The sequence below is a fragment of the Rhodamnia argentea genome, chromosome 1 (genome assembly GCF_020921035.1).
Source record: "Rhodamnia argentea isolate NSW1041297 chromosome 1, ASM2092103v1, whole genome shotgun sequence".
Taxonomy (NCBI): Eukaryota; Viridiplantae; Streptophyta; class Magnoliopsida; order Myrtales; family Myrtaceae; genus Rhodamnia; species Rhodamnia argentea.
Genome location: NC_063150.1, coordinates 18,446,631 through 18,470,901, shown reverse-complemented (window position 1 = coordinate 18,470,901; position 24,271 = coordinate 18,446,631). Strand labels below are relative to the sequence as shown.

The 24,271-nt window shown below is 38.2% G+C and overlaps 1 protein-coding gene and 1 long non-coding RNA gene across 2 annotated transcripts; both read left to right on the top strand.

Annotated features, from left to right (window-relative positions):
* The first annotated feature begins 1,524 nt into the window (after nucleotides 1–1,524).
* On the top strand, nucleotides 1,525–20,723 carry LOC125315820. The gene is made up of 3 exons (XR_007199102.1): nucleotides 1,525–1,946; nucleotides 5,479–5,483; nucleotides 20,692–20,723. It is a non-coding gene; the product is annotated as an uncharacterized LOC125315820 (long non-coding RNA).
* LOC115727302 (gibberellin 20 oxidase 2-like) lies at nucleotides 13,247–16,309 on the top strand. The gene is given in 4 exon segments (XM_030657483.2): nucleotides 13,247–13,803; nucleotides 14,698–14,857; nucleotides 14,859–15,020; nucleotides 16,040–16,309. Coding segments are annotated over 4 exon segments (1,149 nt in total).
* Nucleotides 20,724–24,271: the final 3,548 nt, after the last annotated feature.

Here is a 24,271-nt window from a genome sequence, read left to right as displayed (position 1 = left end):
TTCGGCAATGAGTGATGGTAGATCATAGACCAATGTGACCACGCAATAAATCCGTGGGCAATCAGCAGAACAACCCTCACCAGCGGCCGTCGTGCGTAAGATAAAAGAAAGAAAAAAAAGGAAGGAAAAAAATAAAAAAAAGAACTCAAAGAAATGATAGATGCCTCTTAAATTGGTTGTAAATTTGTTATAATCCACTTATTTTTCTTTTTTATTTTTATTTTGTAGACTCGTTACGTTGGCCTGCTAAGTTTGTTATGATCTATTTATAATCCATTTAAATACTTATGGGTTATTAAATGGGTTTGAATCTGTTTTGACAGATCTAGGTGTAAGTTACTGTGATTGATAGAAGGATGTGACAAAATAAATAATAAGCTCCGTTTATTTCACGAAAAATAAGTCGCTTTTGGAAAATGTTTTTCGGGAAGCCAATTTCCAAGAAAATGACTATATTTTTCGGTGTTTGACTGAAACATGAAAAAGACTCGGAAAATATTTTTTGTTGTGTGTTATGGAAAAGTGGATTTGATTTTCCTCCATTTACATCCTTCAATAATTTTTTGTTTTAAACCCGAACCCTGCCCTGGCCACGGCCGCTGCCATGATAGCCACCATGTGCCAAGACTACCCAAAGCACACGCCTCTTGTGCCCCGTCCCCAAGGCGGCCGCCCTCTACCACACCTAGGCCGTTGGCCCCAACCAGTGTTGCTCCGCCGTGTTGTAATGCATCGACGCTTCCTTCTCCACTGTCTAGTCCTTCGTCTGCCGCTTTGACAACCCCCAGGTCCTAAAAGCACTTTGTCATGAGCTGCCACGTCCTCGCCGGCAGCGATGACAACGTGGTGGGCACCCTCCACGAGATCCACTTCGTCTCCGGCCTCCCTACCACCAACAGCACCGAGCGCCTTGATATCCTCGAGGACGAGTGCCATATCATCAGCTTCAATGTGGTCGGCGGTGACCATCACCTCGCGAATTACAGGTCTGTCAATATGATCCACCCCTCCGACGAGGGCGACAGGGAGGAGGACACCGTCGTCGTTGAGTCATACGTCATCAACGTCCCTCTGGGCCGCACCAAGGAAGAGACCCGCGCTTCGTGGACAACATCGTCCGTTGCAACCTCCAGTCCCTCTCTCAGATCTAACGAAACTTGTCCAGAAACATCAACGACCACAATCACATCAGCAAACCCTTCTCCTCCCTGTGAGCCATCAAGGAGAGAGAGAGAGTGGGAGTGAAGAAAGTGAAATCGAGAGAGCGGGAGGGATCAAGGAGAGAGAGTGGGAGTGAAGAGAGAGAAATCGAGAGGAGTGACAGAAGGTGGGGTGAGATTTTGGCTTGAGGAAGAGGACAAGAGCACGCGTGAGAAACAGTGGAAAATGATTTCTCCTTTTACAGAAATGGAAAACGTCTTCCCCAATTTTGAAAGGATGTTTTCTGTTGATCGGAAAATATTTTCTTTGATCATATTTTCTGCCCTCGAAACACTAGAAATTAGGAAAAATGTCATGCAGGTGAGATTTGGCCTTCAGGTGTGCGGAGCTAATAACTAAGTAGGATCTCTACCTCTCTCTATCTTTCTCACAAAAATTACCACCTCAAGTAGACAAAATTGCCATAACATGATCTGTTTCAATTGTCTTTGAAGTTTCGTTTGTTTCATGAAAAATAAGTAATTTGAAAAAAAAATTTCCTAAAAAAATTTACCGTTACATGAATTGTTTCGATTGTCTTTGAATCAGTCTTTAACTCTAGTAACGTGGCGGTGTAGACGAGGAACTGGGGCGAATTCTCACCACTGTACAAGAAGCTACGGGGTGCGTACATGCTTGGAAAGTGGGTGAACGAAAACGTATGCTGCATCCTCTAGGAAATCTATGAGTATCGTCGCCAGTTGTTGTGGGGTTTCTCTATTCCTATTAGTGTGTTGTGCTGTGTTGTGTATTTTGGTGTTGGAAATGAAGAAGCTTTTCCTTTGTTCATATCAGATTTCGATCCGAGCTTTCTCGGGCATGCTCTAGAGACTTAGGTATGGAGTGAAATTTAATCTTGGAAGGTGAGGGCTTGCAACACTTGCCTAGTGGTCGGAGAGGTCTTGCAGCCCTCACTCAGATCTGGGCAAGAGCTGCGACCTCGCCAGCTGCCGAGGAGGGCTTGTAGGCCCTCACCTAATGGCGGGTGGACGTCACCGGGCCTCCGGCTAGCCTTAACAATAAAAAGAAAGAAAAGAAAAAGGATAGATTTTTTTTTTAATAAAATATTAAAATATCTCCACATAAGGGCCTGCAATATCATAGAGGATGACTGTCATTCATTTAAATAATTTCCAATCAAAATTGGCCGGATGGATTCATTGGTAAAATGTGAAAAAATTTATGATTAGTTGGCCAAAATAAAAAAGTTTAAGAGTAAATTGACACAATTAACTTCGGACAACCCATGCATAAGTGGACGAAGAACACGAGTTGAAGCGAGGCTTATGCATCCACTTATCAACACGCCCCACCGTGTAGTGCACTGCATCGTGGCAAACATGTTCGAGCATAGAGAAAGAGAAATGAAAAGGCGAAACAAGTTACAGGAGCTTCCGAAACGCGAGATTCGACGAGAGTGCAGGCAAAAAACCGGTGTTCCATCCCTGGAGGCGGGATTTGCAGACGCGATCGGAATTGATAGCAGGCGGTCCACGCCTGGTGGGTCGACTTTCATCTTTTGCTAGAATACGGGTTGAACGATATACAGCCTAGAAAAGAACACGAGCTAGTCCCATGGGTAATCCAAAGCGGAAAAATCAAACGGCACGATCACGAAACAAACTCGCAAGAGCAAGATCTTTTGCTAAAAGAGAAGAAAATTGGACAAAATAAGTTGGATCTTGTCAATTGGTTGATTCCACGTGCCTTGCTTTGAATCCAAACCCTTTCTATACTTATAAAGCCTTGTTCGTCACATTTGAGCCAGTTCCTACAATCATAAGATAGTTCTAATTGGATATATTGACGGATTTGGACTTAGATTCCATCTCAGCGATCTTTCCCAATGAAGGTATTGGACTTTTGCTACTCGCTCCCAACAAATAGTATCATAGTTGATGGTGGGCAAAGGTATACTTATAAAGCCTTGTTCCTCACATTTGAACCGGTTCCCGCAATCATAAAGTAGGTCTAACTGGATGTGCCGATGACGGGCATTGTAGTGTAGTAATGTTGGTCCGATGGCAGCATTCATGAACTAACCAAGTTGGTCTATTCATTGGTTTAAGCTTTCGAGTAAATGTGGGTTCAACTGGATATGTTGACAGACTCAAACTTAAGCTCCCGCTTTACGATCTCCCTAGGTGTATGTATCGAACTTCTGTCGTGCGCTTCCAACACCGTTACATTTTTCACTAAGTTCTAGGAGATGTTTTGACTTATATTCCTACTGCCAATCCTTGTTTACGCCAACTTTATTGTTCGGTCATGTGGACATTGGTGTCGAACTCTTATATAGAATGGTCAAAATGGGTTATGGACTCATTTTTCTTAACCCATATTTAATCGGCCAAGTGGTTAGATGAATTAGTTATACATTAAATAGATCGTAAAAAATCCAAAATTATAAGGGTGTCAAATGTATTACAACTTACTTAGATCTAATCCATATGTACTTGCACGACTCTCTCTTCACTCTCTTGCCCTTACTCAATTGAGCGCTCGCTCACTTCACGCTCTTACCTCAATTGAGGTATGTATTTTTCTAGATTGAGTTAAATATGAAATATTTTAGCAATATGAGTTGGGTAGAGTGTGTGTTGGGCTGGGTAAGAGTCATTAAATTTGTAATGCATAGAAATATGTCAAAACGTGTTAAGTAAAAGTGATTGGTTCCCGGGTGGTCCAATCATTGGATCGGTCGTTAAATTTTTTTCGTTAGCGTCATATTCACGGGACCATCTGTTATTAATTGCACCGCGTCGTTGTTAAACCTAGAAGTCATACTATGTATGAGGATTACATTAGGAAATTCTTTCTAAAAAAACATTATTCGGTCCCATTGAAGAGTTGAGCTCCGATTCTCGAATAATAGACAAAACTTATATATGAAGCTTGCGCTTAGGAAAAGTATTAGGTTGAAGAAGCGCTGATCTCTAGAGAGAGATTTTTCACTGTTCGTCTTGTGTTCGGTGGTGCTTATCAGTCAGTTCTCACAACCGCACTGAAATCGTGGGCATTTGGCATTTTGCATTTTGCATTTTGCATGTGGCTGAGAGCTCTAAAGAGTCGAGAAAAGAAAAGGAGGGTGCTTTGGGGTCAGGCATTGTGGACTATTTCTTGAGAAGTTCTGCGGTTCTTTTTCCTGGAAAGTCAGAATTTTCCCGGAAAGTCAGTGTGATTGAATTGAAATTTTTCTGGCGGTGGCAACCTCCTGCAAGGACGGTAAACTTGGGATGGGAACAGCAATAGTAGCAATAGCTTAGACAATGGGAAATTTGCGAGCTACATGCTTGAGCAGGTTGAGGCCCTTGAGAGGCTTTACAACAAGTGTCCGAAGCAAATCAAGGTCAATTCCAGAACTGAAGGTCTCAAGAACTTCTTCTTTTTTAATTTATTCAGCTCGATCCAGTTCTCTCCTTGAATTGGAAACCGAACAAAATTGGCCAGTTGGTCCGATCTAGACGGTCCCAATTCGATTGATCCGTTATACTTTGCCTTAGGATTAAATGGTCAATTTAAGTCGGATTATTTTTTATTGAGTCTAAATTCAGTTCGATCCATCTATTTAACGGATCTGCTTAAATAATCGGTATCCCATATCAAATAAGCATACGCATTGATTTTCAATAACTTTTCAGGAAAAAACATGTAAGCAAAACGAGCACGGTGTTGGGAAGGCCGGCACAAAACCGTCTATTCTTGCGTTCTACGAAGCCGAAGTCAGACAAAAGACAAGGACGAAGCCGAGCAGGAAGTCCACGCATAATTTTCCGATGCAATTTGACTCCGTATGATTCATCTAGGGTTTCATTTTTGTGATTGTGCTTGCCTTATTGATCATAATTGAGAAGTGACACGTCCCGGTTAGGAGTCAAACGCTTCTACCCTATATATGAAGTTAATATTACGGAAAATTTTAAATCATAAAATTATGATGAATTTATTTAAATTAATTTTTTAACTTTAAAAAATCGCAAATTATTATATATGTGATAAATTTATTTCAAATTAATTTTTTCATCATTGAAAATCCAAACTGATACACTTGTGACAAATTTACCATCCGTTAGTTTCCGTCAAATTGAATTAATATCATGAAAAATTAAAACCAAGACACATGTGACAAATGGACGGCAAAAGTCTCAAATTGGTAGACTTGTAAACTGTCATGTGCCATCTATCTCCGCAATATGAAGGTTGAATTTAAGAAAAACTAACGGACCGTAAATTTGTCACAAGTGTACCAATTTGAAATTTTTGGTGATAAAAAATTAGTTAGGGTAAATTTGTCACATGTGTATGAAAAACCTTAGATTAGTACACTTGTGACAAATTATCGAATATTAATTTTTTAATCATAAAAAATCCTAAACTGGTATATAAGTGACAAATTTACCCTCAAATAAATTTTTCGACCATTGAAAATCACAAAATGGTGCACATGTGATAAATTTACCCTATGTTAGTTTTTGTTAAATTGAGTTATTATCATGAAAAAATTCAAACTAGTATACTTGTGACAAACGTAAAGTAAAAATCTCAAACCGGTACACCCGTCAACTGTCATGTTTCATCCAACTCATAATTTGAAGGTAAAATTTAACAAAACCTCAAAGAAAGTAAATTTTTCACGGTTGTACTGGTTTAGATATTTTGGTGGTCAAAAAATTAGTTTTTGATAATTTTGTCACGTGTGTATCAATTTGGAGTTTTTCGTAATATTAACCCTATTATAAATATATTTGATGGATTTATCTTTATCTCTACTGTTCATCAAGAAATCGAAATGCTATTTCTTTTATTCGGATCAAAATGCCGTTATGTTCGAATTGACCCGAATTTAAAAGTTGACGCTTTTTAATTAGACGCTGGTTTTTCGAATCTAACATGAATTAATTTGATAGTGTGTACTATTTGCCAAACATATTATCTCTACATTTGGGCGCAACTTCGGCCCTTATTTGAAAAAATGAGGACACTTCGGACCCTTTTTATTTTAAACAATGGCCTGACTAAGGGCATTTTTGTCATTTTCCTTTTAAATATTTTGTCATTTTCTTTTCTTTTTTTTTTTCCATTTTTCTTTCTAATTTTGCTTTGTTTTTCCCCTTCATCCTCTTCATCACCGATGAGAGCTGGGCAGCTTCGCCCTGCCCATGCCTGGCCTGGGTGCCGTCGACGCACCTCCCTAGGTGGAGTTACACAGCCTGCTCGCCTTGTCAGCCGAGAGGGACAGCTTCTCCCAGTCCCTCGTCGGCCACCGTGAGGCTGGCCTCGCCAAGATCTAGCTAGGGCTGGCCTCGCCTACGGCCGGCAAGGGCTTGCCTTGCCCAGACGAGATTTCCATTGAAGAATAAACAAGGGTAATATCGAAAATAAATTTACAAATACAACTTGAATTTACGTCGGAAATCAGTTGCCAACTTGGCTTGGTTGTCGCAGAGACGATAAATGATTTCAAACGACTTGTCAAAGCCGGGAATTTTTTGGCAGGCATGGTGGTCATGAACAGTCCTGTCAAGCCTGTGGAACACCTTCCTGTTCCTAGGATTGAGAGTTAAATTGTGGCATCAGAAAATTTTGCCAAAGTTCTGGGAGAGGGCGGTGTCTGAAGAATCAACATATGGGGAGTAGTCGGCAAGACAGCCCTACTGAAGAACCTGAACAACTCATTGGGGACCGATTCCCCGCTGCATCATTTTGGTGTGGTCATATAGGTCACGATGTTGAAGAAACTAGACCTGAAAGCCATTCAGACACAGATAGCAGATAGTTGAAAATGGAGGTGAGGACAGAAGAAAGTGTGAAGAGGATGGCTTCGAGACTTTCCTAGGGACTGGAGAAAGTAGATAGGTTCCACCTCATATGAGATGATGTGCGGGAGACAATTGATTTCGATTGTCTGGGCGTTCCCCATCCACATCCAGGTTCCAAGATTATGTTGACGTCTCGGTCTTTCGAGATACGTCGAGAGATGAAGACTGATGCCGAATTCACAGTCGAAGTTTTGAACGACAAAAGAGGCGTGGGAATTGTTCGTTGAAAATGCAGGCAACGTAGTCAAGTCAGTGTTTTGAACTACCGAAGCTGCCCAGCTCTCGTCGGTGGGAATGAAAATGATGAAGGGAAAAAAACAAAGAAAAACCAAAAAGAAAAAAGGAAAAAAGAAAAGAAAAAGGGAAAAGGATTAAAAAAAGAAAAATGACAAAAATGCCCTTGGTCAAACCCTTCTTTGAAACAAATAGAGCATTTTAAATCCTTATTTGAAACAATATACTTTTCGGGTTCTTATTTGAGAAAATGAGGGCACTTCGGATCCTTATTTAAAATTTTCCTATTTTTCAATATACTAAGTTACGTGGATTCACCTACAGTGTCCTACGTAATCAAATCATCGGAAAAAGTATACCGTCTCTATGATACTTAGAATCTTGGCTCTGTTTGTTTTTCAAAAAATAAATAGTTTGAAAAATATTTTTTAAAAACGATTTATTGTATCGGTTAAAATAATTAAACAACGAGAAATATTTTCATTATCAACAATAATTTATGACTCAATATTTTCGTGGTCGATGAATATATTTCACGTTCATTCATTTTTATAAATGATACAAGTGGTCGTTTTCACGAAAATATTTTTTTAAATTATTCATTTTTCGCTAAACAAACAATGCCTTATGTACCAATAATTAATTTCACAAAAGTTGCAAAAAACAGCCACATCAAATATAAGTAAAGCATAGACGCCTCTAAAAAATGGTGTTGGTGCTTGTATCGAAGGTAAAATGGAGTTCGCTAAATACCTTATACATGATATGCATGTTCAAAAACAGTTGAGAGTTTTGCTGAACAATTGATTGTTTGGTTTTTGGATGTTGCATAACCCTGGTTCGAATCACCGCATCACCTACTTGTCATGACAGACCGGATGAAATGGTACTCTATATATGTGAAGTTACTGATTTATATATAATTATGGGTATTAGAAAGTCAAACCCAAAAATTTAAATTGATAAGTGGAGAGATACAACATTAATATAAAAAGCATATAAGACTCATTATTAAGCGATGTATGACAACATTTTAATAACGTCATGCATGAAATCCAGGAAAGTTTGAATTTTTATTTTTATTTATAAGTAAAAATTGAAAAGAAGAAGAAGAAGAAGAAGGACATGTTAAAAAATGTCACATTGGCTAAGGAGCAATATGCAAAGATCTTTAAGTCACCATGTCTTGTTCATCGCCAAAATAGCAGCCTTAGATGATATTCTTTCTTATAATTAACAAAACCCCCAAGTTGTCAAGTGCATTATTGCATTTGACAACTAAATACATTGCACTTTTTTGTCAATTCAATTTTAATTTTTTTAATTTTGTTAATTGAGTTATAAACATTTTCACGTTTTTTCAATTGAGTCAATCCAGTAAATTTTGATGAAAAATCGCTAACGTGACAATCCGGTGAATGCCAACGTTGACGTGGATGATTTTTGATATTTTTTGAATCTTTTGAATACTTTCTATTGAATTTTCTCTTTTATTATATATATTTTTGTTTTTGTTTCAAAGGGCTGGCGGTTGAGGGTTGGTGATCTCCACCGGCCACTGGGCAATGGCCGGCAACTCCCGCCGGCCCTTAGGCGAGTTGGTCATCACTAGATCTGGCAAGGGCTTGCGAGACCTCGTTGGCCGTAGTGAGGGTGGATGAGGACCGCGACACCCTTGCCGGCCCTAACGTGGGCAATCCGACGAGGCGAGGGTGTGGTAGCCCAATGAGGGCGAGTGATGCCCGCAATGCCTTAGCTGTGGTCCATGAGGGCTTGTGATGCCCTCTGTCGCCTCAACGAAGGGTCGTAACCATCGCTTATGGTTGGTGAGGGCTTTGTAGCCCTCACCCCAGGGCTGGCGTGGGTCGCTAATCCTTACTCAATGGTCGGCAGAGGTCATCGGAACTTTGAAGCAAAAAAAAAAAAAAAAAGAGAAATTTTACAAAATTAATAAAATAATTGAAAAAAATGTAAACATATAATAAATAAATAAATTTAAGATTTAAGATTTAGTAGGTAAAATTAAAAAGTTTAGCGTTGAATTGATAAAAACAAATAAATAAATTTAATATTCTTTGAATAACATTTTATATTGCCGGACAAAGGATTATGGGCATCCGGGGCTACACGCCCCCAAAAAATGGACAAGACACGTTGCTTGTGGACAACTGCAAGGAAAGGGATAGGCGTTACATGATTTGTTGTCTTCTTCGTAGGACAAGACAAGTGTTGGAATTGGGAAATTGATTCTCATTAGACAAAATCCATATCGGGGAATGCATGTGCTTTGTCTCGTGTCTTAGTCCTTCGCCTCCCTCATGTACTCTTGATAGGTACCTTAAACCTTATCATAATTTTTTTTTATAATCGAAGTATTCGGACCAGCTTACGCGCACCTCAACTCTTCTTTAAGGGAGACTAATACAGCAATCTACCACCATGGCTTCCAAAACAAATAATAAGTGCTCAACTGAGAAATCAAATCTGAAATCAGTGCACCTAATTACATAATTTCAAATATGCCCTAACTAACTGAGTCACTTATGAATGGGTTGCTTTTCAAACTAAAGCAAAAATTTGTTTATTCTTGTGTGACAAAGAGAGGACAATATACCGTCATATAAGACAGAATAGAGCATTAAAGATGATAGGGGTCATGTACGGCCTTGTCTCCAAACACAAATTTTTCTTGGAAAAATAAATTTTTCTACGTAAATTCTTTATCTTTTGGATTTCGCATGACTTTCTTTCTAACAAGTCTTTGACAAGTTATCTATTAGACTAATTTTGTTAAATAGTTTTTGCATCAGTTTGATTAATACAGTAGCATAATGATCATTAAAATTAAAATTTTAGTAGGCTAAGTAGGGATGAGAACATAATGATCTGTCAAGTTTAAGTTTTGGTAGGATAAGTAGGGATGAGAATTCGGAAGAATCCCGCAACATTTATCTTATCTAAAATTCGGGAAATTATCAAAAGCATGTATGAGTTTCCGCTTTCAAGATTGTGAAAACCACAAAACGTAACTATTTGAGTTAAAAATGACTTGGAAAACTTAAGTCGACTCCATATATGGACATTCAACAGTACATGCTTTAGAAAAAAAAAAAAAAACATCATGAGTTTCCGCTTAAGATTATAAAACCACAAAACAACTATTTAGTTAAAAATACTAGGAAAACTTAAGTCATAAAAAAAAAAAAAAAAAAAAAAAAAGAATGCTACAGTAACGTTCAAAACCGCCGTTGATTGTTGGTGAGAGTGACAGGAGTCCGTGTCGTTGGTCCCTTTACCTCTTCTCCAAACCTTTGCGTCAACTTTTCTGATGGACTGTTTTGAGACAACTCACCTTTATAATGAATTATTTAGGTGCATCATAAAATATGCATGAGTTAATGATAATTAGATACTAAGAGTGATCAGAAGAACAAAATGGGCGGCTTTGGCCTTTCTCCACTCCCACTCTTTTAGGATCACCCGCTAACTCCGGTCGCTCATACCAATTCGTCAAAATAACTATGAACTTACTCAGACTGATTTATTAATTTGGCATGCTAAGATATGTAACAAATTGATGGCGAAATTGGATATGCCCTACTTTATTTATATATTTGTTGGCGGTTCACGATCTTATCGAGTATAGCACAAGTTTGCTAATCGATCAAAGTACAAGAAAATTGTCCTAAGTGTCCTTAGGCTATTGCACTTTTGCCAATCTAATCCTAAACCTTTTAATTTTGTCAATTAAGTTCTAAACTTTTTTATATTTTACTAGTAGAGTCTACTCAAATAATTTTTGCCGAAAATTATTGATATGAACACTGGCTGCTCTACGTGCCACGATCGGCATTGAAGTGGATAATTTTTATAATGTTTGAATTTATATATTTTTATTTTTCCTTTTTCTTTTCTTTGCTCTATTTTTTTTTTCTTTTGTTTCAAGCGACGAGGCATCGTCCGCTGTGGGTGAGGGGTCACGACCCCTCAGTAAGGCCGACGAGGGCATGACGAGCCCTCGCGGGCCACAGCGACGACATCACAGCCCTTGTCCACCCTCGCTATGGCCAATGAGGGCTTGGGTGAGGGCCGAGACGCCCTTGCTATGCTAAATCTAGCAAGACTTTGACACTAGTGTGCATTTCAGGGACAACAAGCTGCTCTACAACAGTTTGGCTTCTCGCTTTGACTCCAACCCATGCGGTTGCCACACCCATAACTCCAAGCAGACAGAGGAGCCCACAAGTACAAGGCAGTCGTCGGTTCTGGTGATGCTAGGGAGTGGTGGCCCTCGCCCAAGCCCTCGTTGTGGCCCGTGACGGCTCGTCATGTCCTCGCCACGGCTTGCAAGAGCTCGCCATGCCCTCGCTAGGACAAAGGAGCACACAAGTGCAAGGCAATCGCTGGATCTAGCGAGGCAAGGGCATGGTGGCCCTCGCTGTGGCCCGCGAGGGCTCGTTACACCCTTGCCAGGGGGCTGCCGGCCCTTTGAACCCCCCCTCCGCCCTCCAAAATAAAGAAGAAAAGATAAAAAGAAAAAAATAAAGAAATATTGAAGTATTATGAAAGATTGTTCACGTCGATGTCGGCCATGCCATGTAGGATGGTTGATGTCCACGTCGATAATTTCCTGTAAAAATTGACTCGGTAGACTCAATTGACAAAATATGAAAATGTTTAGAATTGAATTGACAAAATTAAAATGTTTATGACTGGATTGTTAAAAATGCAATATGGTCAAGACTTTTTGGATAATTTTCCCATTGAAATATATATTATTGCCTGTCGTTGTACCGCACATCGATTAGAAAAGAACGGTGGATTCTAGTCTTGGTCCCAGAACTTCTCCAAACATCAAATTTCGGTCCCTCAACATGCCCAAATGTCCACATGGTTACCATCAAATCATCAATGTCGCCACTACTCGAACACGAATGACTTTTTTCCAGCTTGTTCGAGTGAAGTAATGTGTGAATAAGATGACAAGAATGTCAAATCTAGTCGGCGACATCGCAAATAGGTTACATGGATTAAGTGATCAGGCACACAACATGACGAATGGGGAATGATTATCCTTAATTTGTCACACGAGGAAAGGAATTTGATAAGTATACCGGCAGTGTAAATAGTTCATATTACTACTATATTTGTGATATCGCATACAAACATTTAGTTGTCTAATTTACTATCAAATATACACGTGTCAAACTTTTAGTGATGACAAAATAAAATTATCTTTATATTACCAGTGTACCTAATAAGAGGTTGTTTGGTATAACTTTCCCACAACAACTTAGCTATGAATAAGTGTGTTGTAGCTTTTATGAGGTGTTCCACCATTACCCAATTTTAAACTGTTGCAAATTTAAAATACGTATTACCAAACACATAAGTTAAAGCGTATTCCACAGCACAACTAAAAGCACAACACGATTACGTTTCAACTACAGCTATCTTAAAATGGCTCTAAATCCATTAATAAAGTTCAGACTTAAGATTATAAAATTTTGAATAAAGGTTTTCAAGTGTTAAGCAAAAAAAAAAAAAAGAGAGTACTATACGGAAAATATTGACAAAACAAGAAGATAATTTAGTTGGTCCGTTGATGCTGATAAATTTTCATCTTTGTAGTTTAAAACTATCTAGAGTGTCTAATTTTTTCGTCAATTTTTCATAATGAGGCTTCTGAGAACTTTTCGATTTAACAAATCTATGACGATGCATGCAAACCACTAAGCCACTTGCATTGATCTCAAGGGTAGCTAGCGTAATCCATAAAATTCTATCGAGTGGAGGATGATATGATCTTTTTGCAGTATTATCTTAAGTGAATTTATCTTTTATCTGGAGATACTCTACGGAATATATAAAAAGAGAAAAAAATCTTTATTCTAAATATTCATCCTTGTTTTGTTGTCCAAACGGTGGGGTCCCACCTTGCAGGTGCTCTATAAGTAGCTAGTTTTTTCAGTAGCAAAAGAGCGTACAAAAGAATGTCTTCTCTAATGGACACAAGCACTTCATCATCAACTCTTGTTCTTTGTCCTGCAATGGAGCTCAAGGATGGGAAGGAGACCCTCCTATTTGACCCCTCCTTGCTCCAAAAGCAACCAAACTTACCAAAAGAGTTCATTTGGCCATCCAAAGACCTTGTTCACGCCCAAGATGAGCTCAAAGAGCCACTCATAGACTTGTCAGGCTTCCTAAAAGGCAATGAAGAAGCAACTTCTCAGGCTGCTGAGCTCATCAGGACTGCTTGCACCAACCATGGCTTTTTCCAAGTCATCAACCACGGCGTCGACCCGGGCCTCATAAGAGCCGCCTATGATGAGATTGACGCTATTTTCGGGCTCCCCATGAGCAAGAAGCTCGGCATGAAGAGGAGGACTGGAGGTGTGTGTGGTTACTCCGGGGCTCATGCCGATAGGTACTCATCCAAGTTGCCATGGAAGGAGACATTCTCTTTTGGGTTTCACAAGAATGAGAGCTCTGACATTGTGGTGGTTGATTACTTCAAATCTGTCTTGGGTAATGATTTTGAACATACAGGGTAAGATAATTTTGCGGTTATTAATGTTGTTTTTATGAGTATGTCAAAATAATAACTCCACAACCCTAAATACTCAAGAAAAAAAATGCTAGCTTAGGCTGATTCTAGCATCTCAGTTTGGTAACGTAACTTTTGGAATAAAATTTCTGCTCCAGATATTCTTTTGGAGCATAAATCTGTTTGATAATGTAACTCTGAAGCAAAATCCGATTTTTGTACTTCTGGAGCATTTTTTGTTGAAGACATAGTTTTGGAGTCAATTGAACAAGAAGTAAATTCAGAAGTAGAAAAATCAACTTTTGATCAGAAATTGGTTTCTAGAGCAAAAGTGCTACCATGGACACCCATTTATTGGGTGTGGCACACGGCGATCGAACTAACTTTTTCATTAATTTTAATTTACCCAATCTTTAGACTTGCACGTGTCATGATTTTTCTCCACGTCAATAGAAAAATAAAGTTGAAAATAGATCACCCTTGATGCAAACATGGAGGAGTTGGTCATAGTTTTACAAAACTCAACATCTTGACAAAAACAAAAGGCTTGAATTTCCATTCGGTTTCTTTTACTTTCTTCCCTTTTCTCTTAGAGAACAATCCTTCTTTCCAAGTCATTTTCCGCCTTTGTTCAGGCTTGGCTGATATACCACTACCAATGCATGCATGGAAAAATCTTGGGCTTAATCACAAGAGATGGACCAAGCAAAGAGTAACTTTCCATGGAAACATGCTTACTGCAAAGTATCATTTCCATATATAGGAGTCTTTGCAATCATGATAAAAACGCTTTTCCATTATAAGTAACTACTTAGATGAACATATGCCCCGACTTTGTAAGGGAATTTACTTTTAAATGACTATAGTTTTATCTAATAAACATGTGATCCTAATCAGATGGGTGTACCAGAAGTACTGTGAGGCAATGAAGAAGCTAGCACTGGTGATCATGGAGTTGCTGGCGATAAGCTTGGGGATCGAACGCATGCACTACAGGGACTTCTTTGAGGATGGGAGTTCGATAATGAGGTGCAATTTGTACCCGCCGTGCATGAACCCCCGGGCTTGCGATGGGCACGGGTCCTCATTCCGACCCGACCTCTTTGACCATCCTCCACCAGGACCAAGTCGGTGGCCTCCAAGTCTTTGTAAGCAATAAATGGCAAGCCGTCACGCCGCGTCAAGACGCATTCGTCGTCAACATTGGAGACACTTTCATGGTACTTCCACACTGGTTTCTTCCCGACTATAAAATAGAACTAGAATCACGCCGAAAATTTTAAACCTGTATCGATTTATTTTGCATGTGGATATTGCTTATCCTATTCATTGTGATTTACTTATAAGAGAAGGTGCTAAAAAAATACTAGACAGGCTTAGGTGCGAAATTATAATGGGGGTTTATATTCACACGGTATCTCCTCATTAAAATCTGAACTTTTGGGTTTGAATTTTCTAACAGCAGCAAAGATTGCATTTCCAAAGTTTGAAAGATATTGGACAAATTAAGATGTCCAGAATTCAATTGCATGGCGTACGACAAAATTTAGGACTTGCAATGTAGGTGTATATATGTAGGTGTCCCTAATAGAAGGATGAAAAAGTTGATCATCATTTAGCTTGGCCTCTTTAAAAACTGCTAAGTGAACATATCGTTTGAAAAAAAGAAGACGAAACTAAGCGGTGCCAGAAAGGATTGAACATCCGAGAATTTTAATAAAGTAGTCATAGGCGGTAAAAACACCTTTCCACATGTAACGACTGTGGCCCATTCTCGTAATAATACGATTTTGCTAGCGTAAAAATTTTTGGGTTATTGTGAAAACAACAACATATTGTGAGCAACAAATTCTTGAAAAAGCGGAACCCATAGCAACTTTGAATAATTTGTTATTTTTTTTTTATGGTCCAAAACAGAATGTTATTCTTACAGTAAGTTAAGGTAGTCACATAAGCATTTCTCGTAATAAAACTAACTTATCATCATTGAAAACCGTTGTTACCTCTTCTTTTCGTCCTGTATTTTAGCTGTTCCCCTGAATCATCAGCCAACTTGTCCTTTGACCACGTGCGCTTGCCAATGAACTTGCATGGCAATGTGGGCACTCGTGGGAGCATTTGTTCCTTTACTTCCTTCTCCATAATAATCTATGGTTTCGATATTTGTCGAGTTAAGAGTTAGGAAACCACTCTCAACAATTGTTTTAAGGGCGAATGATCAAGAAGTATCAAATCGCAGGCATTAACGAATGGGAGGTACAAGAGTTGCTTGCACAGGGCGCTGGTGAACAGGGAGAGCGAGAGGAGGTCACTGGTGTTCTTTGTGTGCCCGAGAGAGGACCGGACTGTGAGACCCCCGTCAGATCTTCTCTGGACCGGCATGGAAGTGCCGAGGAAGTACCCGGATTTCACATGGTCCGACCTCTTGGAGTTCACTCAGAACCATCATCGCGCTGACGTCGCTACCCTTCAAAGCTTCATCCACTGGCTCCGGTCTCTCCAATCCTAAATCTGTCTGTCTCTCTGTCTGTCTGCCTCTATGAGATGGTCACTTCATTGTTCTTCCTTGCCAGCCAGTTTTCTTCTTCCGTTTTTCTTACTTTTCTTTATTTGTTTTGAGCATGCATGGGCTTTGGATGCTGTTGATCATCGTTTGGTTTGTCTTATATGGGTCATATCTTCGTCCCATCTCTCGTCTGTATAGATCATTTGTGCATGCGTATCATAGTGTGTACGTGTTGTCCTCTCCCAACTTTCTTGCCACATTATTACATGGTTGTGTTCTTCTTCTGGTGTGTGTACTGTTTTGTGTTTTGTATGCATGCTTGAGTGAGATTTTGCACAAACGCTTTCATTTTCTTCAAAAATTTAAAATCATTAGAGAACGGGTTGATGATGCATTTATATAGCTCATTTCTCGACGGGCAAGGAAAAAAAAGAAAGTGAAAGGAAAAAAAATGGGCTTTTAGATTTACGTGCACCCACTATTCAAAAGTCGTGGGAGACTCGACTTTCGTAGATGATGCTGCGCTCTTGGCTCATGGGCAAACAATAAGACCCGAAATAGATATTTTTAAAGATCATTTGACTTTTTTCTTTGTCACGGTGCGTAAAGTTTGATCCCCGTTTTGCAAGCGGACGAAGGGCAATGTCCCCACGTAATCAAGGAGTAGGGATATAGTCAAGAATTCGTTTGATGATAACATGCTCTACATCTATTTTAAGAACTTTGTCCCAAGAATTGCAACATGACCCAGTGGCCATCCTCGTTCAGACTTAACCTTATGTCTATTTCGGTTTAAGATGATTGGACACCTTCAATTTGAGATTGAAAATTGTAAACCCAGCCTCTGTGAAGTGTTAGCATGTGTGCCGAAAAATTACCAAAAAATTCTTAAACGTATTACAATTATGTCAATTTAGTTCTCGACTTCTTTTTTTGAAAATTGAGCCATAAACATTTTCACATTTCTTCAATTAAGTCAATTTGGCCAACTTTGATCGGAAATTGATGACATGAACGTTGGCCATTGGCTAACTATCCTACGTGGCACTGTCATCGTTGGCATGAAAATTTTTTTATTTTTTAAAATTTTTTGAATTTTTTTAATAATTTTTATCTATAATGGTTGGTAAGAGGCTGTTGGCCATAGGGCAAGGGTGGCCCTTACCCAAATGTGGTCGGGTTTTCATTGCCCTCCCAGGCGGCTGGCGAGGGCTCACGCCCTTACTCAAATCTAGGCAATCGAACTGGTGGCGCGCGTCACTAGGCCTCTACCGGTGCCCGGCGGCCTCCTGCCGGCTCTTAACAATAAAAAGAAAAGAAAACATTAATAAAATTTCATAAAAGAATTTACATTAGCGTCGGTAGTATCTCGTAGGATGGTCGGTGGATGGACGGTATCCATGTGAAAATGTTTAGGGCTCAATTAGCAAAAAAAAAAAAATTAAATTGATATAATTGTAATAGATTTAATAATTTTATTATTATTTTCCCACGTGTGCGCAAGACGATGATTGGAAAAGCTTCCGGAGAAAGTGATGCCTCATGGATTGTAATCATTTTTTTTTTTTTTTGTAGGGGAAGACAAATAACAATTGACTAGTGCAGATGACCCGGTCGACCCTGAAAATGGCTTGTTTGTTGTTATTTCCTTTCCAGCAAAAAGTTACCTGCTGACTACCCTGTTAAAAGCTAAGACATATTCGGGTTTTAAATTGATTACGAAAACTTTATATACAGGTCTAAATATATATATTTATATATTTCGATATCCTGTTTTCGGCTATATAGCCAGGTTCTAGGGAATTCAGGAAAAAACATACATGTTTCCGAAAATAATTTTAAGACTATACAAGTCTTAAAACTTACAAAAAATGCAATCAAGTCCTTCTAGTTAATTTCTACTATTTTTGGCTAACGAAAAATGCTAATGATGTTTTGGCTTTCAATTTCATGTTTTAGTTACATCAACATTTTTTTAGCTAGATTGGATGGAGTTAACGGAATAACTCAATTGAACCAATTGAATAAGTTTTATGACTTAATTGTATTCTTTGTAAAATGTAGTGGTTTGACCTTCAACATTGAGTTCAAGTCTTTGACGTGGTTTGACTTTCTTGCTATTCCTCTTGGTTTGGTTCAATTTTTATCTTCCGTAAAAAGTTGAGAGGCAATTTTGAAAGGAAGAAACACCAGTCGAATTTCATCAAAGCATAGGTGTATGAAATTTCTATAAAACTTTTGTCCCACATGGCTTGTTTTCATGTTTATATAAACTTTATTCTAGTATGGTGTCTTTCCACCCATTGATATAGACTTTGGGTTGGACTTTAGGCTTCCCTGTTCGTTAACTTCACATGTCGTTCTCAATCTAGTTTACACATGAGAAGGGGCTCGTCTAGAAGGCGCTCGTCCAAAATTGGTCAAAAGAACTTAATTGACAAAATGCAAAAAAGGTTTAAAACTCAATTGGAAAAATTAAGAAGCTTAAGATTGAATTGACAAAAGTGCAATATGTTTAAAACTTTATTCTATAATTTTTCCATGTTGAAAGCATACATGTCAAATTGGTGAAGTGAACGGTACAAGAGTTTCTCTTTATTTGCAAACAAGAAATTAATTCATTCATCGATAAGTTGTCAAAACGCAATGATAGATGCACAAAGAAATTTCGGGGTTACAGGTGATTGGGGCATTATAAATTTATCAATGTGGCAGTTGGTGTTAGCGATCGGCGATCACTAGTTGAACCTCATTAATTGTGTGCAAATTATCTTTCTTCTTTTTTTTTTTTTGAGTTGTAACAAGTACAAACGTTGACTTAACCTATTCACGAGGCTTGCAAGGCGCTCGAAGGGCAATTGAAGTACGAGAAAATTTCAATCGGATTGAAACCATCGCGATCCATGCATTGGATCATGAGCAAATTCCAACAACAAAAATCAACACGTTTAGTAGGAAAAAAAGAAGGTTATAAAATAAGACTTTTCATAAGACTTTTCTCGTTTATGTAACATTGCTCGGTCTGCAAGCAAATGTAGTGACTCGCGCGTCCTAATTGAAGTCCACGAATGCAGACAAAAGACGAAGACGACGAACGTTCTACATGGGCTAAGACAAAGCACCAAAAAGTCAACCGCTAGACAACATTTTTGTAATTGAAAATTTCTCTCAAAGTGACGGAAAACAGGCAGGATATTGGCGTTCTTCGACGACGAATGCATACAAAAGACGAAGATGAAGACCAAGAATGTTCTGCGTAGGTTGAGACCAAGCACCAGAAAGTCGACCGCTGGACAACATTTTTGTGGTTGAAAATGTCTCTCAAAATGACAGAAAACAGGCAGGAAATTGGAGTGTGCGTTCCTTGTTAACTGAAGAGGGGTGTGGTGAATGCTGCACACCCTTTTGGCAAAAATACAGATTTTTTGGACAATTTTTCCATGTTGCAAGCATACACTTCAAAATGTCGAATTGAATGGTACGAGTTTCTTTTCTGCAAACAAGAAATTAGTGCATCCATCGATAAGTTGTGAGAACTAACGTATCACGTCAACGATAGATGTAAAGAAATGAAGAATGTCGATGAAGCGCTCCTTTCATATTGATACATAATATAGTATAAGTAGTGATATCACTACCTATAATTATGGTGATAAAAGATAACAATTTTGGTATACATGAAAAAAGAATAAAAACAAATAAAAAAAATCGTTAAATTATCAATTCGCGGGTACTCTACTTGATAACTTATCTTCATGTTCATTTGTAGAAGATTGTGCACTCCAATCATTTTGATTTTTTGCTTTATGATTTGTTGCGTCAATACTCCACTTCAGACTGGTCAATGGGAAGGAGTAGAGACGAAGTTTGGTTCGTAAATAGACAAACCTATTTTGAGTCAATGGTTTTGTGAAAATATTAACAACTTGTGAGGAGGCCGGAACATATCGAATTACAATAGAACCAAAGCAATCTTTTAACGAACAACATGATAATCGATCTAAATGTGCTTTATCCAAGCATGAAAAAATGGATTAGTTGTGTGATGTAATGCTGAAATGTTGTCCGAGAAAAGTATCGAAGGTTGATGTTGATAGATCCCAATGTCACGCAGTATGAATGAAATTCAAGCGAGTTTAGACCCCAATATTCGGCTTCAGCTGTGGAGTGGGCCACATTAAGTTGTTTCTTGGCACATCATGAAATATAATTTGAGTCGAGAAAAGTACAATAACCAGTGGTTGAATGTTGGGTGAGTTTGCACCTAGCCGAGTCTACATCAGCAAAGCCAAATAAATGAAGAAAACTATGAGACATAGTGCAAAACCAAATGTGTAAAGTACTGCGAACATATCGCAGGATACTTTTTACCATCTAATAGTGAGTATTGGTTGGGCCATGCATATGTTGCCTGTTGACACCTAAATTTTGATTGAATAACAATTAGGGATAAGCTTAGTCCCTAGAAAAATTATTTAAATTAATTTTCACATAATTTAGTTTAATTTTCTACATTGCATACTTGTATTTTTTTTTTTTTTTTGGACCGACGATGAGTGAACTTAAAGGCGTTGGATTTAAGCCCCCAAGATCGTGAGAATCAACCAAGCATTCTGATCATGGCCATATATTGTGAAAGATTGCATTCTCAAGTGTATGTGGTTCACAGTTTGGGCACAACAGAACATGATATTCACTTGATTAAGGAAAGGAGGAAATAAAGTTTGAAAAAAAAAAAAAGATATTTGTTCATGGCCTGAAAGATTTGCCACACGGAGATTATGTATCCGACCATGTAAGGGTGTGATATTCATTGAAAAATATATTTTTATGTGAAGAAAGGAATCTCGGATGGAGGATGAAAAAGGAAAATGCGATATTCTTTGAAGAAGAAAGAAAGGAATCTCATTTCTTTGAAGATGAAAAAGGAAATCTCGAAACTCTTTGAAGAAGCCCCAGCAATCCACTATATAAAGATCTATCACACACGCATTCGGGGGATCAGATTTTTTTTTAAGAACTCCACTACATGGTAGAGAGAAAACGTGAGAAAGGCAGAGGTCTCATGGTCATCCATCAAGCCACCACCGAAGATATCAAATACCAGTATTGGAGACTTGCGTTTGCTCCCTATTGGACCGTTTTTTGGCCTCTGCACGTGGCTGCTACTGGAGTTGCTGCTGCGGTGTCCCGAGATCATTTGAAGTAGCCCCGACGCCTTCCAAGAAACCATACCCTACGCCACACTGCTGTTGCGCCACTTCAAGCTTCGGATCAGCCCCTGTTCAGTAGTAAAACGGCTCGTTTTTCTATTCTTTTTTGAGATCTAACGTGGCTACTCACCTTTTGTTAGAGCCTTGGTTGAATTTGAGTTCAATCCGTAGCGAACTTGGATCAAAGGAAGCTTTTTTAGGGTGAATTGCAAGTGCTGGAATTTTTGCTTAAAAAAAGGTAATTTCTTTCAACTTTTGATTGCAATACTTGTGATGATTGATTGAAAAGTATACATGTTCATTTGTTTTCTTTGAATTCATATGATTTGCAATCAAAGGCTTTTAAAGTTAGAACCTTTTGATCATAAAAGAATGAACTTTTAATTGCTTGTCAAAGTTAGGACTTTTGAGATGTTGCTTTACTGTATCACCTTCAATCAACCATGCAATGTCGCCAGTCGCATCGCGCCATGTTTCAACCCGGAGTTGCTTGAAAAGCGTTGCGCTCTAACATATCAAAAAAATGTTTGATCTTTCATAAGTAATTTTAGTTCATTACTTTCCTAAAAAGACCGAAAATTCAACTCTCTTGCACATAAATTCCGATCTCTTGAGAAAGTCTGATTTGATTGATTAATAGAATTTTGTGCATATCTTTGAGAATTGGTGAAGTTAATTGGAATATATCTTTTCTTAAATTATTTGTGGAATATTCACTATCTTACTTTTTTCAAGATCGAGTCGGATAATCGCACTTTTTTGCTAGAAGTAAATTTTCGGCACATTTCTTTCTCTGTTGGCCAAATCATGCTTGGCCGAATTTGTGATGATATGTTGATTTTACTTCGATGTCTGGTTGATTTTTGCTTCTCGCCTGGTGACTCACAATTTTTGCATTTTATTATCATGTTCTTATGGATATTTATTTATTCATGTTATTGATTGCTTGTCAAAATTTGCACTTAAATAAACAATCATGCCCATAATTCATACTCCCTTGTGCCTTCTCCCTTCGGAACAAATGGACGTAATTTGACATCTATTTTGAAGTATAATCGTGCTCGAATATACATAAGAATTATACATCAAACCCTCTATTTTGAGAGGGGGATTGATAACTCCAAAGAATTTCATGGTTTACCCTATGTATATAGGGCTGACAGTTTTCTATATTTAATTCGTTCTTACGGCACTAATGTAAGGGCACGTTACAAATAAAATCAGAATTTTCGGAATTTAATTTGTATTAAGTGCAAATTTTTTTATTTTTGTTCAATTTTTTGTGTTTTTCTTTTTAATGAAATTCCTAACAAATGTCAAAAAGATGACACCTTTTTCTTAAGGTGACTTACTTTTTTTTATCATCTTTTACATGAAAATAACATGTAGTATAAGTTGAGACTTTGAGAAGTCAATTTGTTAAGTTATAATTAATGTTATCTTCACTTTAGGGTGGTTTTTGCCATCATTTTTCATAAACCCGAAAATTCAAAAAAATACCAAAAATATCATGCATAGCATATATTTTAGAATCACATTTGCCATGTCATGCATATCTTTGTCATGTCATAAGAGAAAACCCATAAATCATCAAATCAAGAAATTTTTCATGAAAATTGGTACCGAGAGGCCATTAATTGACAAATTAATGTAACCAAATCCCTAAACACTTAATCTCTGGTTTGAAGGAATAAAATAGATCTCCTACTATTTTATTTAGGTTTCTAATCGACCTACCAATAACAATTAGTGACGACTCTAAGATGAATATTTGCATGAAACTAAACTTAAGTTGTGAATTGGTAGGGCTTGGGAGAGTTTGACTTAGATTAGTTAATTTCATTAATATGATAATCCATTAGCCTAAATTTTTAAGCCGAGACAATGGTAAACTATGTTGACTCCAAGCGAGAGATCTGGACGAGTGAGGGTAAGGTACTGAAGAATGCCCACAATACTTTGAAAATGGGATAGATCATCGTAGGGCTTATCACCATATTTGACTAGTGGTTGCTTGATAGCTATTGGAGTAGCAATCAGCCTACATTGCTCCATTGATGCTCAACTTGACAGATCCAAGGCATATTTTTATTACGAGAGAAAGAGTCCATCAGTGGAGCGATTAACTTCAATGCCCAAGAAATAATGAAGAGTGCCAAGGTCTTTCACGGAAAACATTTGACCAATTTCTTGCACAAGATGGTTCAATAGTCTTTGAGAATCACCAGTGAGTATTATATCATCCACGTAGAGCGGTAAACAAATAGTGACGGATAAAAAATGATGCAAAAAAATCCATATACAAGAAGAAAATCGCTGAAATTATTGAGCCATGCCCTAATAGTTTGTTTTAGGGCATATGAAGCATGTCGCAGTGAGCAGACATCGTCTGAGCGAAGTGATTCACGGAATCAGGTGGTTGTTCCATATAAACAGGAACATTTAGATCGCCGTTTAGGAAGGTGTTCTTGAAAATTATTGAATGTGTTACGGGACACATACCAGTTTGGGCAGTCGATGGTCCAAGGTGGATGCTCCATTCTTTACGAAAATCTATGAGCAGGGTCACCACTTGCAGAGTTTTTGAGTTGCTCTTAGGGTATTGTGTGTTGAGTATTTAGAAATAAAGAAGCTTGACGATCTTTTCTTTTTCCCCTCGATCGTCGAACGTCCTTTGTTCTTGTTAAAATTTCGATATGAGTTTCCTAAGGCATGCTCTAGTGGCGAATTGATAGAGTTCAGACATAGTAAC